Below are 20,489 nucleotides of genomic sequence, written 5' to 3' on the forward strand. Positions count from 1 at the left end.
TGGGCAGGTAGGCAAAAGGCCTGAGCATTCAGGTGTAGACTATCACCCTGCCCTTATCTGCTCACTGCGCCGCTTTGGCCTCCGCTCTGGCATGGCTTTTATGGCTGCGGGGCCTGAGACCCATTCCAGTCAATTCATGTAAAGGCGCCTTTATTATAAGAGTAGAGCGTGACTCACGGCAATCCAACGACAGGAACTCCGGCCTCAAGGATCGTGCACGGGGACTAAAAAGCCGCCAAAACGGAGACAATTATCTTCTGTATCTTGCAGCCATCTTACTTTTTCTGCGTACTTGAACAATTCAGTGGTTCAAACGGCAGTTTCCCGGTGGTCCCTCGCGTGTGCCCCAGCCACCCCCGGTCTCCTTCATCAGGCCTTTGTGACTCCGTGGTCAAGCCTCCTGCCCTTGTGTCTCAACCGCCCCACCCCAATTCCCGAAAGAGAATCTAATTGGCTTTGCTCCACAGCCAGCCTATGGCAGGGCAGGCCCGTTTTGAGCGCCCAATCAGCTGTAGGTGGGGCGGGGCCACGACGGGGCGGGGCCTCGACGCCCCTCAAAGGGAGAAGGAGCGACGGCCCCGCGGCACGCTCGCGATGTCGCCGTCCTGCTCCATGGTCTCGAAGAGCAGCCGCACCAGCGCCGGCCGTCCCTGGGCCACTAAGGCCCGGGCCAGCCCCAGCACCTCGCTTGTGTGGCCGCGCCACACGCGCTGCAGCTCCTGGCGCAGGCGCGCCGCGGGGTACTTGCCCTGGGCGCGGCGCAGCCACGCGTCCACCTCGCGGCCCAGCTCGGTGTCGCTCAGCTGCGCCTGGCTCCACTGCGCCAGCAGCGCCTCGAGCAGGCAGCCGAAGCCGTCGGTGTGGCTGGAGCCTGCGTCGTCCAGCTCCACGGCGCGCTTGAAGCAGGCCGCCGCGTTGGCCTCCTCGCCCTTGATGCGCAGGCACTTGCCGCGCAGCAGCTGCAGCTCGGGCAGCGTGGCGCCCAGCTCCGACTCGCCCGCCTTGGCCAGGAAGACCAGCGCCTGGTTCAGCGCCGCCTCGTCCACCGCCAGCAGCTCCTGCACGGCGTCCACGCCCATGTAGTAGTAGACCTGGGTGGGGAGTGTGGGGGCCTGAGCCTTTCTCCCTGGGCATTCCGCTCCCATACATGCTTTTAAAAAATTCCATTCATACATTCCCCACCCTCCCTCCGACAATTCTTCGCAAATGGTCCCGCGCCCGGAAAAGGAGAAATAGTGATTCCAGTTAAGCCCCACGACTCTTGGCCATATTACCTTGAACGAGGCACTCTCTGGGCCTCAGTTTTCTCGTATGTAAAATTAGGATATTGTCACCTCTTGGGAATCATTCCTTGGGCCCAGAGAGCACTTCCGGAAAAAGAGTAATGGCCCTCACTTCCTGAGTGCTTTAGAAAGAGCTTGGCCCTCTTCTAAATGCTGTATGTGCATTTTCTCATATAATCCTCACCATGGTTGTAGGAGGTGGGTATGGTATCAGACAGGGGCGGGGGGCAGCTGTATTTCTCCCTGAGTCCTCAGTGCCCAGGCCTGCCTTGGCAGAGAGTAAATAGGTTTTTAGCAAGCCACTGGCTACTCAAGTGAAGAGGCTGCCTTACCTGGCCAATATCCAGATAGGTCTGGAGGCTCGGACACACCTTGACCACTTCCTCCAGGTCAGCCTTGGCGCAGGACAGGTGGTTCCTGTCAGGCATGCCGCCGAGCCCCATCTTGGCCCGCTCGAGGTCGTGCAGGTACGCTCTGAGGTGGGTCTGCCGTAGAGAGTCAGCTCAGGGACGATACTCCAAGCTCCTCCTTTCTACCCTAAATGATGCCAGGCTTTTTCTCAGCAGCAACTCAGGGAAGTTCTGTGGTGCAGAAGGCCCCTGAGACTGGGACCCCAGAGTCCAAGGTCCTAGTTCTGTGCCAGCTGTGTAATGACACCCTTTCTGGGCCTTAGTTTCCTGTCTGTACAATGAGGGGGTTGGATGAAGTTAACAAATTCATTCATTCAGCGAGTATGTATTGAGTGCCCACCATATGCCAGGCCCAGCGCCAGGTATTGGGCGTGCAGTGGTGACAATTGGCTATGAAAAAATAAACAGGGTGATGGGCTAGAGGGGACTGGGGGAGGGGGCTATTTTAGATAGGATGGCAGCATGGATTTTGTGAGAGTCCACATAAGTAATTTGGAAGGAACGGAAGGTGGCCCCAACTTACAAGCATCAAATTACAAATGATTCCAGACTCTTGCCTTCATCCACAGCCCTTGTTTTCCCCCATACTTGGAGCATTAAAAAAATCTAGAGGTTCAGAAGGGGAGGCATGAGAAGGAGGAAGTAGGTAAAAGGGGTCATTGTTGCTGAAGGTATTAATGCTTTATAGCCAACCGGATGGGCTCTCGTTCTAAGAGAGTGACATAAGGTGGGGGAGGAGGAAGCTCTGGCTTTGGAGCCAGTTGGACTTGGCTGAATTCCATGTGCCCCCCCCCATTAGCAAGTGAGCTGGGGAGGATGTTGTTCAACCTCTGTGAGCCTTATTTTCCACATCTGAAAAATTAGTACACTGATACCTTCCTTGGAGAGTTCCCATGACGATTGAGAGAACATATTCTAGCCAAGATCTAGCATATGGTAGGTGCTCAGTTCATTCATTCATTGAACAAATATTCATCAAGAGCCTGTTATGTGCTAAATACTGTTCCAGGCACCCAGGATAAAGCAGAGAGCAAAACAACAAAATTCCCTGCCCCCACAGAGCATATATTTTAGTGTGGGAGAGAGAAAGACAATATGCATGATAAATGCATAGTATGTTGGGAAGTAAAAAGCGCTAAGAAGAAAAAGTAAACCAAGAAAGGAAGACACACAATGCTGGTGAGAGGTTGACATTTTCAGTAAGATGGTGCTAGAAGCTTCCTTTTCGTCAAGACCTCCAGGAAGTGAGGAAGGAAGGCAATCAGAGAGAAGAGCATTGTAGGTGGAGGTCATTATCCATAACTTACAGTTTGGGGAATGGAGTTTTAGAGGAGAAGTGGCTTTTCCCCTGTCCCAGAGTGATAGGTGGAAAGGCCAGATTTCAACCCAGGTCAGTCTGCCTGTATTGAGTATAGGCTGGAGGTCGCTGATCAGGTCATTGTAGAGGGGTGCCTGCGGTGGGTGGGAGTGTCCTTCATTCTTTCACTCAACAACCTTATAGAACACAAACCTTCTGTCTTGATGACTGCTAAGTTCCTTTCCACCATGAAGGCTCTATGACCTTTGGGCTCTGGCAACCCAGTCTTAACCCTTGGTCCTGGTTCTCAGATTCCGGATGGCAGGGTGAGGCGGAGCTTGCAGGCTGACTCACCTTGGCCCTTGTGCAGTAGGCCTGCCAGTTGAGCTCCGGGTCTCGCAGGATATCTAGAGCCATGTTGCAGGTTCCAATGGCCATATCCTGCTTTCCCAGGAAGTGGAAGATTTTGGCCAGGCGATTCAGGATAGGGGGTTGGTCCTTGGCTATCTCAATAGCCTAGGGAAGGAAGCAAGGTAAGAGCAAACTATTTGGTTATTTCCCCGACCTGCAGGTCCCCCATCTCTGGATAGAGCCATGGCACTGCAATGCTCTTCTTCCCTAAATCCACCTGCCAGTAAGTTTGGCCATATCATGGAACCTAATACTTAAGGATACAACTCACTGGCACTCAACTCCCAAGAGCCCGACTCCCATGCTCCCCACCACGTTCATGTGTCCTGTCCAGTGAATCCCTCCATGCCCCAGGCACACCTCTCTTTCTCGGACACATCTAGTGTATGCTCCCCCAATTTCCCAGGGCCGTTGGAAGGAGGGCCAGAATCGGCCTTTACCTCCCCCATATTTACACAGTGCAGTGTTTCTATCAGGCCCGCAGCACTTCCCCTCCACATTGTTACTGACCACTGCCTGTCCAGTGTGTGTTGCTGCCTCTGGGATAGCGAACTCCTGCAGGGTCTCATCTCTGTGCCTGGCACAGAGTAGGTTCTCAAGGAGGGGTGAAGGCAGTATGTTTGTTAAATTGGACACAACTCTCAGAATCCTCGTGAGCCAGCGTTCCTTTTCCATTCTGTTTTAAGATCTCTCATCAAGGACTTGCTCATTAATCTACCCACCAGCAAACATTGGGCATGTGCCCCACGCAGGGCACTGTGCTAAGTGCACAGGTCAATGAATATCACAGGGTCCCTGGCCTCCAGGAAAGACTTCAGAACTGAGCTAAGTGTGGAAACTACCACGTAAACGAGGTGCCCAAGAACAAGGCTCGAACAGCACTTTACAGTTTACAGTGAATTTCAAGCATTACCTCCTTTAAGTCTCTCAATGACCTGGAAGGTAGACAGATGATGTAATTAAGACATAATGAGGGGTGCCTGGGTGGCACAAAGGTTAAGCGTCTGCCTTCGGCTCAGGGCGTGATCCCGGCATTATGGGATCGAGCCCCGCATCAGGCTCCTCTGCTAGGAGCCTGCTTCTTCCTCTCCCACTCCCCCTGCTTATGTTCCCCCTCTCGCTGGCTGTCTCTATCTCTGTCGAATAAATAAATAAAATCTTTAAAAAAAAAAAAGACATAATGAGGCTCAGGGATGGAAGTGACTTGCTTAAGGTCACATGGCCCATGGGCAGAGCTGGCATGAGACCCCAGCTAAGCCCATCTTCTCACTATGTCGTTGGGGGTGGGGAGGGACAGTGAGAACCACGGCCTGAAAGGGAGAAGTCTGAGGGTATATCTGAGACATGGTGAATAGCTCAGAAGACAAGGCTGGAGAAGCAGGCTTGGGGCCTGGGCGTGGGGAAGGTCTGATTCTTAAGCAAAGAGGAAAGATGACAAAAGTCACTTTTGTTTTGAATGAAGAAAGGAGGGAGAGCCGGGGCACTTCCTGGGTGGGCCACACAGTGGGGGATGGAGGTGGGATGACACGTAGAGAAGCAGCAAGTTCCAGGAGAGGAGGCTGGGGTGTCACACTCCATCCCAGTTTGGAGAGTGGGCGTGGCCAGGGGACGTACCTTGCCAAAGCAGTCCAGGGGGTCGGTTCCCGAGTACCCGCAGTCATGGACACCCATGGGGGTGGTGGAGAAGGTGTCCTTCCTCTCCAGCAGCATCCCGAGGTAGCACCAGGCCAGAGCTGGGGGTAAAGTGTGGGAGAAGGGTGTCTAGAAGCAGCGGGGTGGAGAGAGGGAGAGGGCCTAGGAGGAGGGACGGGGCCAGCCCCATGCAAGGTGTCGGTCCCCAGGAAGACGAGAGGGCCTGTGGCAAAGTCACTGAGCAAGCTGCAAGGTGCATGAGTTCTGTGAAATGACTGAATGAGTATATGGGACAGAGGGTGAGACAGAGAGAAACAGGATGTCTCCAAAAGGAAGACGATACCAGAGGTGAGGACAATGACAGTGACAGGCAGGGCTAGTGACAGGTAAAGGGGGAGCCAGGCGGCCCTACCTTGGTGGTGGGGGTCCGAGGACTTGAGCACTTGGCGGAGCAGGGCCAGAGTGCGGTTGAAGGCAGGCAGCCGCTTCTGCTCCTCACTGCCCAGCTCCAGGAAGATGCCGTCTAGCCTGTGGCCAAGAAGGGGATGTGGGTAGCTGGCACCCCATCCCAGGTGTCCCTAGGGTGCCGTGAGTTCTCCCCAGGCCAGCGGCAGGGAAGGGAACTTGGGGAGCCCTTGCCGTGGAAACGGACTCAGCCACCTCTTCCCCGGGTCCCAGGCCACACCTCACCCTCCCCACCGTCCAGTCCCCGGCTCCCCAGCCTGACCTGATGAAGAGCGTCGCCATGGTGAAGTACCAGCCCCTTTTCTCCTCCACTGGGATCTAGGAAAGCAGAGAATGGCCCGTGGTGCTGTTATTGAGGTACACAGGCCATCGTTCATAGATTCCCACACTTGCCCTGAACCCCGAGAAGCCCCAGGTACACCGCTGATCATGGTCCTGGATCTGCCACTGGTGGCTGAGTGACCTTGGGCGAATCACCTCTCTTCTCTGACTACACAGGGTTTGACGAGATAACCTGTATGAATGTCCTAAGTAAGGTGCCCGTCACGGAGCAGGAGTGGAATTTTCTCCCTCCATCTTGCTTTCCAAGCTAAGCTCCCCTCCCCCTGGCTCCTCGCCCTGTGCGCTGGATCCCCCCACTCCAGGGCCCACATGCCACTGGTCACCTCTCTCCCCCATTGTCCACTCGCTTCTTCCCTTTGGCGCCACCCCTCAGCTTCCACCCTCCTGAGAAAGCCCTTTCGGGCTTGTTGACGGAATTCAGCTGCAGCCCAGGACCCCCCTGAGCGGTTTTCCCTCTGTTATTCTTGCCAACCTCGCCAGGCATTTAGACCGACTTGGGCACCAGATAAAATATTTATGCTGTTATTTATGGGAGTAGATGCTGCTGCCTCAGGAAGGAATTTTAATGAAAACCAATAAAACCCCCAGTGCATATCGGCAGCTCTGCTTCGGGCTCTGGTCCCTCCCACCACATTCATCTGCTGGCATGGATCCCCAGGCTGGATTCTGCACTCCCACCGTGGCCGCCTCAGCTCAGGACCCCCATCATCCCTCCACCCCGACTCCCAGCAGCCAGGTGAATGCACTCAGTCCAGCCTGCATTTCTGGACATCTGTGGCGTGAGGCCCTGTGTTGAGTGCTATAGGGACATGGCACTGAGTTGGACCTGCATCCCGGCCCAGATGGGTTCACAATCTAGCTAGGAAAACAGGTCCAGGCATAAATAGTAGAGCTTGACTTGGTGCCTGCCATGTGCCAGGATCCTGACACCCACCCTCTCAATCTCTCAACAACTTATTGGGTAGGTATCATCTGCCTTTTACAGGTGAACATATTGAGGCTCAGAGAGGTAAAGTGACTTGCCCAAGGTCACACAGCATATGGGTGTCAGAGCTGGAACTTGAACTCCCTTTGTTAGGCTCCAAAGCCCATGGCTCCCCTTACCCCACCAGGTTGCCCATAGCGCTAGCATGAGGCAAAGTCTGAATAAGGCCATGAGACTGATGTGGACAGAGGCACTAGGATGGGGAGGCCAGTCCCAGCCAAAAGACTCTGAGAAGGTCTTGCAGAGGATGGGCTGTCAGGTGAGTCTTGAATAGCAGTGGTGTTTCAGAGGGTGGAATGCGGGCCAAGGGCATTCCAGATGGAGGGCTCAGTGTGGAGACGTGTGGCGTGCCTGGCAAGCATGGAGCCTGGTGTGTGTGAGGGGGGCGTGGGGGGAGCAAATGTCGGCAAGTTATGCTGTGGCTGCTCTGGGGAGGCTGTGGATGAGCTTGCAGGGAGAAGAGAGAAAGGGGGTCCTGTGAGTCTGATCCCACTGAGAGGCGTGACTGCCCGTCGAGGCAGGGTCTTGACCCAGGGCCCAAGCCAGATCACCCAGAGGAGGCCCCGCTAATCACATCTCTTAGCCACTATTCACCAAGTATCTTCTCTGTTTGCCCCAGGCTGGGCAGTGGGCAGAGGAGAGGAAAGGCAGGTCCCAGCTTTAGGAGCTTCCAGTCTGGCACGAAAGCCAGATCGTATCACAGTGTGAGTGGAGGCAACGCCAGGGGTTATGGGAGGAAGTATCCTGCATGATACAGGTGTGCCCACAGAGCTTCTAGAGGACCAGCTGAAGCAGGCTTCTCCAGGACAGTAGGAACCACCCAGGGGGACATCGTGAGAGAAGGCGTCAGATGGAGGGACATCGTGTGCCAAAGCTGGGTCGGAGGTGAGGGAGCGTGGTGTGTTGTCAGGGGCGGGAGGGTGAGCCAGGAGGGCCACATCAGGAGGGGCCCCCAAGGGCCTGGCTAGGCCCCAGGGTTCATGTGCAGGGCAGTGGGGAGCCTTAGAAAGGGCAGTGCCCAGATCCAGTATGTTTTTACATTCACATCAGCACGGAGAGCCCTCCTGTCACTTAGTGGGGAATACGTGTATGGGGCTTTAGCTGGGGACAGGGCTCTCTGAAGGGGAGGGCGGCAGTTGCCAAGGGTTGAAGGGCATCCTCGAGGGCTCAGTGGGGAACATTAGCCAAAGCAAAAAAGCTAGGATGGGCTGCTGGATAACCATACCTGTTCTACCTACCCAGTACCTGGGACATAGGAAGGGGGACTCAGATTCATGGGGCCACTACTGTGGGCCACGCTGGACAAAGACCCGGATGCAATGTCAGTGCCTGATCGTGTGAAGGACCGGAGCATAAGTGCCTCAGGCTTCTTGGCTGTCTAGAGGTATGATCTCATGACCTCTGGCCCCATGCCCACTTTGAGGCTGGCCCAATGGAGTCCTGGTAGGGAGAGACGGAACTTGCTGCCTCATCAGGCTTCGGACAAGGAGGTATGGCCACGAGCGAGAGCAGAGGCTCAGGTGGCCGACAGCCTGGTCCTATGAGGCAGGGGACCTCGGATGGCTAAGTTACCTCTAGGAGGCTGTGTCCTTATCTGCAAAGGGGGATAATGATATAGAGCTCACAGGCATGGCGGGGGCAGTGCCCAGTCCAAAGCATGTGCTCCGTAAATGTTGGACCCCTTTCTCCTGGCTTGGGTTAGAGCTGAGCAGGGTTGGGGTGTCCAGGAGGCTGCTCTGTCCATGGGGTTTATTTCAGTTCCCTCTGGGGCAACAATCTCTCAGAAGTCCAGAGGGGTCCTGGCTCGCCCTTCTCTCCACCCCCCCATCCCCCCACTGTGCTACTAGGGCCTACCCAGGATCCCCTGTGAGGTCCCAAGCACCTTTCTCCCCTCCACAGACCCCCAGTGTTGGAGAGTTACGTGGTATAATCAGGGCTCTCCCTGTACCTCTTGTTTGGCATTCAAGCCACAGGAAGTAAGTTAGCTAGTACCAGACGGAGCTGGTACTTAAATTCATGCCTTCATAATGCTAGCCCCAAGAGCTGTCCTCAGCACCGTTCCCTTGATCACTCTCATTCTATCTCTGAGGATACTGAGACCACAGAGGTGAAGCAACTTACCCAGTAACATGCTAATTAGTATCAGGGCTTAAAACCCTTGGGTATCTTTGAGTAATTCAAGAGCCTTGTTATGGTTTTTACTACACAGGCAACACCACCACCTGGTGGCAGTGTGCCTGAATTGCAGGGGTAACTCCTCTCTCCTGGTTCCCTTCGACTTGAAGGCTAAAACAGATTTTCCAGAAAAGTCGCTAGCTGAGTGACATCTCTATGACAAATCCCAAATGCAGTCCCTCCTCAGATTCCGCTGAAGAGTGACATTTGCAGGAGGGCTTATGGGGTTGCAGATTCGAAGTGGAGTTAATGGCCCAAACAGATCTAGTCTGAGGCCTCGCCTCCCTTGAACTTTAATCCTCTATCCCCCAATGAAGCTTGTGGACGCCTTTCACTCTGCTGTGCGATCCTGGCCTGAAAATGGGCTGTCTCTTTAAAAATCCTTCTGGTTGTAACTAAAGCAGCAGCTGAGGCTGTTACCAGGGGCAACCTGGCAAGCCACGGTGCGTTAAATTAAATTAAACAGGCCTCTGGTCCCCCCCTCCTTTCCTGGAGAAGGGAGGAGCTGTTCCACCTCTCTGCTGGAGAATAAAATCGCCCTGAAACGTCTTAGGCTGAAAGGCTCTCACTTCCAGAGTTGACAGCTCCCAGAGGCAAGGTGTGGGAGGCAGCCTGGGAGGCCTGGAGAGGGTTTCTGCCAGAGAAGGGGGGCTCCCCAAGAGGCTGCCCGGCGTGGGCTCTGGGCAGCACACCACCCTTTCTCTTTCTTGTTGGGTCCTCCTCACAACCATGTGAACTGGGGGTTCTGGGACCTGGAGAGGGGGCCGGCCAAGGCTGCAGGCTGGAGGGGGCCTCACATTAGGCCGCCACTCCATGACAGATCTGTGGGAGAGAGTGGGCAAGGCCCAGGCACCAGCCCTAACCCGCGAGTGAAATCTTCAGACCCCGGGACTCACTGAGTAAGGCACAGCCTTCAGGCAAGGGGTCCTCAGCACATTCCCCTGCTCCCCGGAGGCCCGCACTGTTATCTCCCTCATTTTAGGGAGGGGGAAACCGAGGTTCGAAGAGGCAGAGGCTTGTCCACTTAACCTGACATTTCAGGCCAGGTTCCTCTGACTTGGAGTTCATGTTCTTCCCACAACATCTAGCGGCAAGTGTTTGCACAGTGCTTCCCATTTACAGAGTGGGCACACACAGATTCCATTTGGTCCTCAGACCACACCGTGTGGAATGTAAAGTTAATTCCCATTACTCTCTTAGCACAGATGGAAAAACTGAGATGGGACCATGTCCTCAAAGTCACACAGCCAATGTAAGCCCAGAGAGAAATCTGGAAATCTAGCCTTCAAGTTGAAGGGAACGAGGAGAGAGGAGTTACCCCTGCAATTCAGGCACACTGCCACCAGGTGGTGGTATTGCCTGTGTAGTACAAGCCATAACGAGGCTCTTGAATTACTCAAAGATACCCATGGGTTTACACGTGAACCCGTTCAAACCCCATGGGGTTACCTATGAGGTCATGACTATGATTACCCCGATTTTACAGAAGAGGTGACTGTAGCCCAGAGTGGCACAGCTAGGAGGCAGCTGAGCTGGGACCCCAGCAGCTCAGCCCCAGAGCTCCCGCACCTAATGGCTAGACTAGTGGTTCTCAATGTGTGGTCAGGACCAGCAGCAGCAGCAGCAGAAGCATCACCTGGCAGTTTGATAGACATGCAAATTCGTTACTCACTGAATCAGGAACTCTGGGCCGGGGCAACCTGGGTTTTAATAGGCCCCCTGATGCACTGATCCTGGGCTACTGCACTGTGGGGAGCTGAGTGATGATGGGCTGATCGGTGAATCTCTTTTTTAAATGAGCCAAAGGATCAGAATTGTGATCCTCAGAAAAGCCCAAAGACCCAAGTTCCTACAGCTGCATGGGTCAGCGACAAAGGTAGGTGATCTGGCAGAACCGGCAAAGAATAGGGTCAGGATAAACCATTACAGGGCAGGCTTGTGTGAACCTGGTGGGTACAGGGGTGGATCTTGACTATTCCACTTATTTCATAAGGTGGCCCCTGAAGAAGGAAGTGCTGTGGGGCTTGGCTATTTTAAAGGATTTCAGTAGAAGATCTTTTAATATACCAAATGAGCCATGAATCTTTATACATCCGGATAGGCTATAGAGACCTTGCTGGTTCTTCAGGAAAAGAATTGCCTTGCAATTTGAACTGTGCCCCTTGATGACACTGTACTCTCCATTTCTGATTCTCTTCCTGAGAGCTGACTAGTTCTCCTTCGGGAGAGGGGGGATGTGACGGAGCAAGGAGCAGGAACACCCCTGAGCATCAGCTCTCCACTGGGCGCATCAGTGCCTCGGCGGACTGGCAACTCACAGCAGCCTGAGAAGGTGCCATGCTTCCACCTCCTTTTCTGGGGGAGGAAACGGAGACTAATAAAGAAAAAAAAAAGCCACCGCCCAGCCCCACAGCCCAGGGTGGAAGTGCCAGGATTCAAGTTCACATCTGCTTCCCTCCAACGCCCCTGTTCTTTCCACCTCATCACGCCGACCCTGTGAAGGCTGACGCCGCAGAAATAAAAGTCACAAGGCGGCAGGCCTCAGGAATACGTTCTTCCTGCACAACCGGAATGTCCTCTGTGATGACACGGAGCAGCCTCCCGGCTCTGCACACCCAGTCCTGCCCCCACCCCAGCTGTGGGACAGGCACCAGAAAGGCAAGGGCTGGGGTTTTCCCTACCCCCACCCAGCTCCTGCCACAGGGGGTGCGGAGAGTCAACGGAGGGATGGGGTTGGAGTCCCATTCCTGCCTCTGCCTCCCCCGGGGATCCTGGAAAGGCCCCCAGCCCAGGCCGGGCCTCAGCTTCTGCAGGCACAAACAGAATGACCCCACTTGGCCGGCCTGTGTCACAGGCAGGTTGGTGGGCGTGGTCAGTGTGACTGGTGGAGGGGATTTGAAGGGGCGGTGCTATGCCATGGAAGTAAGTCCCCTATGCCTCCCTGTCCTGGCTTCCCTGGGTGGTCTTCACAGAATGTAAGATTTGAGCAGATTGACCACAGCTTCCCACTGTCACCCCCCTTCTTGTCCTAGGTCTGTCATGCCACCGAGGCAGGTGATCTTTGCCTCACACTGGTTCCCTAGACTTACAGGACTGTGTTGAGCCACTTCTCTATCCCACTGTCCTTAGAGAAAAGGGACCCTGTCTAGTCCTGTGTCCAAACCTAGCCCTGGAACCAGTAGAGACCGGGTGGGTCTGAAGAAGTCTCTTGCCTTCTGCAATAATAACGGTGATGCCTGAATGTTCTCACCTCCTCCCACGGATCTGTGCCGTGTGTGCCCTTAACATTCTTTTCTCCTGGAAAAAGAGGCGGCTCGGCCAGATGATGCTAACGGCAGGTTGGACTCTGAGATCCGATATCAACGAGGAGGGGAAACTCAGGTCCCAAACTTGCTAGGAACGGAGGGAGAGAAGCCAGCAGCAAACTCAGAAATGTGAGTGGCTCCAAGGCTCTCAGAAGGCTGGAGCCAGAGCCCAGGAAAGCCGTCCCCCAGCCTGGGCTTTAAGTCCAAGAGACCTGGGTTCAGTTCCCACCAGCCTCTCCTGGCTGTGTGCCCTTGGGCAAGTCACTACACCTCTCTAGCCTCAGTTTGCTCATCTGTAGAACGGGCTAATACCGGTTCTGATTTCCCAGCAGTCATGTGCGGACCAGATGAGATCATCTATGAAAAGTACATGAATGCACAGTATGTAGCTCACTGCCCAGTGTCACCCACCTCTTTTCCTCGCTGAACCCAATTGAACCACTCAGATTTGTGAAGGTGTGTGTGTGTGTGTGTGTGTGTGTGTGTGTGTGTGTTGGCAAGCACCATGGGAGCGGAAACCCTGCCCAGGATCTGCAGCTCTTCAGTCCTCAAGATACTGTCCCCCACGTTCCCCAAGCTGTGGTTTCCCACATGTGTGTATGCATTTTCTTCCTGCCGAGAGTTCATTTTCCCCCACTTCTCTGCTTTGCAAAGTCCTTCCTGTCCCTGAATCACTCTGGCCGCCACCTTAGCCCAGTGCTCGCACTTGACAGAGGAGGAAACAGACCCAGGGAGGGGAGGCGACTTGCCCACTAACCCACAGTGAGTTGGGGCAGGGCTGGGGCAGGAACCCCATCCTGGCCCCCAGCTTGGAGCGGAGTCCTCCCCAATGCCATTGTTCTCTTCCCAAGACTGGCTGGGGCTAGGCTGAGGGAGACCGCAGGAAGGGCGGGACTCACTGAGAAGGAGGACCCAGGGCTCCCTTGCATCCTGGGTCCTGGCAGCCCCCTTGGGGGATGAGGATGGGAAGCCCGTGACCATCGATGTCGCTGGGGCTGGGAGCAGTTACACCTCCCACAGCCCTGTCAGGCAGGCACCCCTGTCCCCATTTCACAGACATGGACATTCAGACTAAACAGCTGGCCCAGGGCACCCAGGACATGGCCAGCTGAGCAGGGACCCCTGCAGGCTGGGGACTCCCATGCGGACGCTCTGACGACAGTCGCACGAGTGCATCTGCCCCACACGGTGCACCCACCGAGGGCCCAGGGGTCTCGGGGGAGGCCGAAGCCCTGTCAGGAGGGCAGTTCTTTACTCCCAGTTCCCAAGCCGGCCTCCCCGGTGGCTGCAAATGTACAGAGGGTGGGTGTGCGCACGTGCGCACAGGGGACCCTGGGGCTACTGACCCGCTGTGCCCTCTCGGCCCTTCCTAGCACATCCCCACCCTGCTGGGTGTGGTGGCCGGTTGGAATGTCCACACCTTGGTTTGTGAGGCTGTCTGCCGGGCCGGTAAGCTCTGCCTTCCTCCCTGCCCGCCCCGGCCAGGGGTGCGATCCGCACGTCCGCGGTGCGCTGGGTCACCCTGGGCAAGCCACTGCCCTCCCTGAGCCTGTTAGGTCCTTGGTGAGATGCGGAATCACACTTCTCAACTGGCAGTGTGTCTGTGACGTCTGAATAGTAATCAAATGCACTAATGAATGTAAAATTCTGAACTCCGGGCCTGGTACCCATTGTGCTGTCACCCTGGGCCGTGAGCGGGGGTGAAGGCCTGCGTGAGTGCACGTGCGCGTGGGCATGTGTGTGTCAAGCCACCAGTATTTGGGTGAAGGGGAAGACGATCAGATACCCGAGCTAGCTTGGGACACGGGTATTTTTGAGGAGAAACAGAGGTTCAAGTTACCTTATTTTTTAAAAAAGAGGGATTTAAAGACTTAAAGTCCAGTGATTCAATGAAATGAAATTTAACAACAGTCCCAGACAGCTCTTGGATGTCCCACCTTATGCTGGACACTGAGTGGTGGGGCGCAGGGAGAAGGCTGGGCCCTGACGCGATGTGCACCCTGCCTGCAGCCTTCCGTGGTCTCTCAGTCCTCACGGCCACCCAGTGAGATGGGCCTTAGAATCCCATCTGGCAGATGAGGAAACAGAGGCTCAGGGAGGTCAAGTGACTTACCTGTCCCACCTGTGATGGAGACAGAATTTTAACCCAGTCTGTCTACCTCCAAAGCTCCTAACATTCCCCCCCGACCCCCGCCCCCACTTTGAGATCTGTCAACAAGAATCCAACGTGACTCTGTGCGTGCGCGTGCCCGCGCCTGCGCGAACGGGGTGCTGGCAGGAGGGTAGAAATGACAGGTAAGAGCAACCTGCCTCCTCACATTGTTGTGACTTAAAGAAAACAGGAGGGAGTGAAGAGCTGAGAACGGAAGTCACAAACACCCCCTCACACACACACACACACACACACACACACACACACACACACACACACTGTTTATTTTTGGATTATGGGCTGAATTATTAACTCTAGGTTTTCTCTTGTCATTTTTGCGAGCGGATGAGTACTCGGTCCTCAGCCACTCTTTATCCTCTGAGCACCAGAGGCTCCTCCCTGCCAGAGACAGTCCCAGCCCCGTGGGAGGGACACATCTCTCGAAGCTACAGCACAGGGTGGGGCCAGACCACCAGCTGCCCACCCCCAGCTGTGCCCCCCAGGGAGGCGGGCAGACATTATCAGCAGGGGTCCCACCTCCTCCTTCCCTGGCCCTGACCTCGTCTCTGCCCCCTTCCTTCCCGGCCCCTACCCTCCATACCCGGCAACCCACCGCCTCTCTTCCCACACGTCCTCTGCCCTAGATTTGCAGGAGGCGGTCCACGCAGAGTGGCCCTCACCACCCACCACCATCTGTGCTTAGCGCACCCCCACTTCTCTGACCTCCCCAGAAAGAGCAAAGGCTTTGAGGTCAGACAGAGTGGGGTGGATTCGATGGCCACTTACTAGCTCTGTGACCTTGGGCAAGTTACTGAGCGCAGCTATGCCTCAGTTTCCGCATCTGTAAAATGGGGTCAGAAGGTTCTTGTGGGCGCTAAGATCGTGTCTGGAAGGCACCCACAGAAGACATTCCTAAGTATTATTGTGTGAGGTGGAGTGTTGAGTGAAGGAGGGCTTCAAGGTGGAGGTGACATCTGAGCAGGGTTTTGAGGGATGGAGTCCACTTTCAAGGCAGGGAGAACAGTAGCTGCCCGGGGAGGTATGAAACAGCACAGCGTGCTGGGAGGAGCAGTTGCTGGGAAGTCAGCCGCAGCTGAAGAGGAGGGCGGGAAGCAGATTTCAGAGACCGTGTCAGCAGTTCCCAGGCCAGCCTGGGCTCTTCGTGGGAAGCTTCTGACCGCCCTCTTTCTAAGCCACTCAGCTGTCTCTAATGCCCGCAGGCTCTGCAGGCCCCCACTGCAGGACCTTTGCACACACCACACCCCCGCTGGGAGAGCCCTCACCTCATTCCTGCCGGTACACTCCTGCTTCTTCCGGAAGCCTCTGTCACTCACTTGTGCTGAAGGGAAGTGTTCCTTCTCTGATACTCAGTCATTGCCATTCTACCCCCAGGACCTGGACTGTGGACTCCAGTATCTGGAGAGCTCAGGCAAGGCTAAATAAAAGAACAAATGTTTGCTCCTCCTTTTGTCCACAGGCTTCTTAAAGACAGGGCCTGGCACACAGTAGATATTCAACAAATGTTAAGACGCCAAGCACCTGCCTCTCAGACAGGCCCAGAATCTGCCAGTTTACGGGCACTTTCACCCCATGATTTGATCGGAGGCAGAGATCACTATTGTTAAGGTTCATGAAGCAGACGCCAGGACCAGAGACGAAACGTGACTTGTCCAAAGTCACACAGCAAAACGATAAGAGAGCTAGGTGCGTGAACCCAGGCCTCCTGCTCTAACTGTGATGAAATCATCATTGTTACCGGATGTGGCTGTTTCTTGAGCGTTACTCCATGCCAGGTGCTCTAGAGGCACGATCTCTTCCAATTCTCGGATGGCAAAATGGGGGCTCCAAATCCCCAACTTTCTCCTGCGATGGGGGCACTGCCCATAGTTGTGCTATCCAGACCCAAGGACACAGCACAGAGCCACTGCCCACCTGAAGCAGCTCTGGGCGGCACCCTGCTTGCCACTCCATCCTCTGGGAGGTGGCTCATGCCAGGGGTGGGGGGTTGAGGGGGGGGCCACCATGGCTAGGCTGACCAGCACAGGGAGAGAGATGCTGGACTCTGTTTGATTCCTACGCCCAAACCTCTGCCTCTACACTCACCTCCTCCAGGAAGCCTTCCTCCCTGAGAGCAGGAAGGGGCCTTGTGGACCATCCAGTTCCCCCGCTCTGCCCCCAGTTCACAGAGGGGGAAACCATAGCCCAGAAAGGAAGGCTCAAGAGGCTTCCTGGCTCCTAGCTCAGGACCCCTTCGGCCCTACTCTGCTGCTGGGACCACACTCAATGCATGCTATGCTGTCCATGACTCCCGCTGAGGGCGGAAGGCATTCAGGGACCTGGCCTGTCTGACCCAGAGTCTCCCGCCGTAACCTCTACCCCACGCTGCCTACCCCACGCTGCTTTGTTGAACTCAAGTCTGTGCCCTCAAGCCTGCATTCCCTGAGGTCTGGATCCCACGTTTCCTCTCTGCAGCTGGAAGAGGCTTTGGGTGGAAAAGGCTCTGAGGGCGTGTGCAGAAGCTTTATGAATGGAGCCCTGTGTGAAGGCTTGTTGTTATTTAAATATCACGAATCTAAGCCATCATAAAACATCATTGTTACAGCTAAATCCTGCCTTCACGGAAAAGTCTTGGTACCTCTCTGAACTGTGGTTTCCTCTTCTGTAACAGGAAGATAACGCCCTCTACGTTACTCATCTGTCATCCAATGCAGGTAACCCTTGAGATGGCTCCCAGTGGTCCCCATCTCCTGGTGTTCATGTCCTGTGTAGTCCCACCCCTTTGAGTGGGAGCTGGACCTAGTGACTCCCTTCTAGTGAACAGAATATAGTGAAAGTGACGGGATGCCCATAGGCAAGGACCTGAGGGGGACTTCTGGCCAACAGCCAGTGCCATGTGAGTGAGCTTGAAAGCAGGTCTTCCCCCAGCTGAGCAAGCCTTCAGATGAGAACTGAGCCCAGAGGCACCCAGCTAAGCCATACCTGGATTCTTGATCCACAATAACTACGAAGTAATAAATGCTTTTTGCTTTAAGCTGCTTAGTTTTGGAAGGTGTCTATTATGCAGCTATAGGTAACTAAGATACCTGGTGTTTTTCTACTCAGTGCCAGGCCCTATTCTGCGCATACAAGTATTCAAGATACGTTAATTGAGCACCACTGTGTGGCAGGCACTGTGCCCGGTATAGGGTTTGCAGTGATAAACCAGACAGATGTTTTCCCCACTCTCAAAGAACTCAAGGCTGAATTAAGGAGACAGATTTGTGAATGGCCAGTGTGAGCAGTGCTGTGGGAGCCCAGGGCAGTCACCTGACCCAGCCTGCAGACATCAGGGAAGGCTTCCTAGAGGAGGGGATGCCTGAGACAAACCCAAGACTGGGGAGACCCTCCCAGTCAAAGGTGGAGCAGAAGAGCATCGTAGAAAGAGGCCAAGAGAGAGGCAAGGTGAGCTCTAAGGAGACTTGGTCCACTGGGGGGACACAGGGACTCAGGCTGTTGCAAAAGTGTGGCTGGAAGGGGGAACACGGCAGAGAGAGAGCAGAGAAGAAGAGCATGGAGGGTCTCAGGTGCCAGCTGGAGAGTCCTGGACTTACCTGGCAGGCAGTGGGGAGTTACCAGGGGCGTAAGCAGTTCAGGGTCAGTAAGACTGAGCAACATGATGCTGCAGCAGGGTGGAGGAGGAGGCAGAAGGGTCAGGCAGGAGGGCAGGGACCCAGGCAGAATGATGGCAACTACACTAGTCAGGCAGGAAATGATGGAGGCTGGGCTGCAGAGGGAGGCTGGGGAGCAGTGGCTAGATCTCAGAGACATGGGCAGGCCGAACGTACAGGGATTGGGGGTCTAAGTGGAAGTTGGGGTGAGGGGGAGAGAGGAGGTAAGAATGCTGCCCAAGTTGGGTTGTAGGGTTGGTTGTGCCATTTACTTAGGCCATATGCACAGATTCGTGGACAGGTACTTGCTGGGAGAAGCGAGGCGAGAAGGGTGATTTGGCCAACGCTGATTTTGCAGCGTTGCCAGAAAAGAAACCTAGGCAGACTGTCCCGCTAGGAAGCAGGTCCACGCCCTAGCCGAAAAAAGCTACAGGCCTCGTCTGGGAGAGGCGCCCTAGAAGGGTATCCCGGAAGCCAAAGGGCCAGGGTTTGGGGAGAGTGTGGGGCGCGGGGTCGTCCTGCAGACGTTGGGGGCCACGACCCCAGCCCTCCCGACCTGGGGCGGGTCACCCTACCTGCTGCCCGTAGCCCAGCGCCTTGTCGTAGAGCGCGATGCCGGCGGCCAGCACCTGCGCTCGCTCCTCCGGGCTGGCGCAGCCCACGTCGAAGCCGTGCGCGTAGCCCTGCTCGGCCAGGCAGCGCGCGGCACGGAGCTGGGGGTCCCCGGGCGCCTCGCGCTCCGCGGCCAGGCCCATGAGGCCGGCCAGCCGCCCGGCGCACGCCTCCTCCTCTTCCTCCTGGCCCAGCCGCCCGTACACGTGCGCCAGGTTGGCCCAGGCATTGAGATTGCCCGGGTCCTCGCGGGCAACCTCGAGGAAGCGCTCGCGGGCCTCGTCCAGCTCGTCCAGGTAGAAGGCGAAGGCGCCTAGGAGGTGGCGCACGGCGGGGCGCTGCGGGGCGGCCGCCAGCTCGAGCTCTTGCTGCAAGCCCTCCCGCTGCAGCTTCAGGTCCCGCGCGCGGAGCGAGGCCGGGGAGCGCGGCTCGAAGTTCAGCTGCATTTCCAGGTGGAAGTGGCCCGGCAGGTAGTCCAGGTCGTCGATGAGGGCGTCCAGGTCCTCGGCCGTGGCTTCTGGCTCCGCCATGGCAGCCCCACTGCTCCCCGGGCCTCTCCCCTGCCCTGGCTGCTGCGGGGCGTGGGGGTGGGGTGCCGTGGCTGGGGCGCCCTCAAGCGAGCCCCGCGCGGAAGGCTAGGGGCACCGCGCGCGAAGGCCCAGGGTCCTGCCGCCTCCGGGTCCCCGGGGCGCCTCCCTCTGGTGGGAGGGTTTGAGCGTCGGCTCCGGGAGCGCCCTGTGGGTGTGTCGGCTTTCGCTGCTCAGCGGCTCTTAGACGCCTGCATTGCACAACCAGGTGTGCCAAAAAAAACAGGTGCATTGCCAAGTGCTGGGCGCGCAAACCACAGCGCATGGCAAAAGGTCTGTTTTTATTCTCTGCTCAACAGACGCGGAAACAGGCTCAGGAGGAAAGGACTTGCCCAGGTCACAGAACGGGACTGTGCCCCAGCAGCCTGGAACCCAGATGGCTGAAACCCAGCCAGGCCCTGTCTCCGTGGGCACTTCCGCACGTTCTCTGTGTGAGCTCGCTGACTAAGCGGGTGAGGGCTGACCCTTCCAGCTGCCTGTGGAAGCCCCCTCACTCTTGCCCTTCTCCCATCTTCTCCGAAGTTCCTGTGTTCTCCTTCCTCTGAAGGGAGCCTGCCACTCCTCTCTGTGCCTCCTGAGGCCATGATTTATCAGGCTTCCCCACTTAGGGTTCCCCTGACTCTTCTCTGTCCTGCAGCTGGCCACTGTGGAAAGACTCTGGGGCTCCATGTGCTGGTCCTAATCCTGGTTCTCCATCCCTAATCACCCGTGACCTTCATAATTATGAATCACTTCATAATTTCACACTTCATACTTTCTTCATCTTTGAAGAAAGGGTCACATTCTCTCCCCCAGGGTAGATATCCAGGGTAAAGCTGGTGAATGTCACTCTGGGTAACTGTCAGCTCCCACTGCTCCCCCTTTGGTTCCCACTTCATCCTGTACCCCACCCGTGGCCCAGTTTTCTTTCTCTTGCCAGCCTTCTCCCAGGACTGGCGCTGGTTCCCGGCCCCCTAGAAGGCAAGGCTATGCTCCCTGCTGCAAGGCTGGTGGTCCTCCTGAGCTTGCGCTGTGTAGCAAGTCTCAGCTTCTGAGACCCTCCCACCCTTCATTCCTCCTGGACAGGGCTTCTCAGACCCTGTTCCTTCAACTTCTTGACAAACACGCCAGTGTTTTCAAAAGCGGAAATAGAGCCAATTAGTAAACCTGGGGAAAAAATTGACTTGAGCAATAAAAAGGTAAATTA

At 55.9% G+C, this 20,489-nt stretch overlaps 1 protein-coding gene across 1 annotated transcript in view; it reads right to left on the minus strand.

Annotated features, from left to right (window-relative positions):
* TTC22 (tetratricopeptide repeat domain 22) overlaps positions 1-19,389 on the minus strand; it is a 20,107-nt gene extending 718 nt beyond the window's left edge. Inside the window, exons 1-7 of the mRNA XM_045802250.2 lie at positions 18,680-19,389; positions 5,761-5,816; positions 5,446-5,561; positions 5,016-5,134; positions 3,345-3,506; positions 1,616-1,768; positions 1-1,091 (exon numbers count right to left, since the gene is read on the minus strand). The exon at positions 1-1,091 is cut by the window's left edge and continues 718 nt beyond it. Of these exons, the coding sequence (XP_045658206.2) occupies positions 555-1,091; positions 1,616-1,768; positions 3,345-3,506; positions 5,016-5,134; positions 5,446-5,561; positions 5,761-5,816; positions 18,680-19,246 (1,710 nt within the window). The 5' untranslated portion in view covers positions 19,247-19,389 and the 3' untranslated portion in view covers positions 1-554. The remainder of the gene's footprint in view (positions 1,092-1,615; positions 1,769-3,344; positions 3,507-5,015; positions 5,135-5,445; positions 5,562-5,760; positions 5,817-18,679) is intronic.
* Between the last annotated feature and the right edge of the window lie 1,100 nt (positions 19,390-20,489).

Source organism: Ursus americanus, chromosome 12 (assembly GCF_024610735.1).
Source record: "Ursus americanus isolate L20-20 chromosome 12, mUrsAme1.1.p, whole genome shotgun sequence".
NCBI classification, from domain to species: domain Eukaryota; kingdom Metazoa; phylum Chordata; class Mammalia; order Carnivora; family Ursidae; genus Ursus; species Ursus americanus.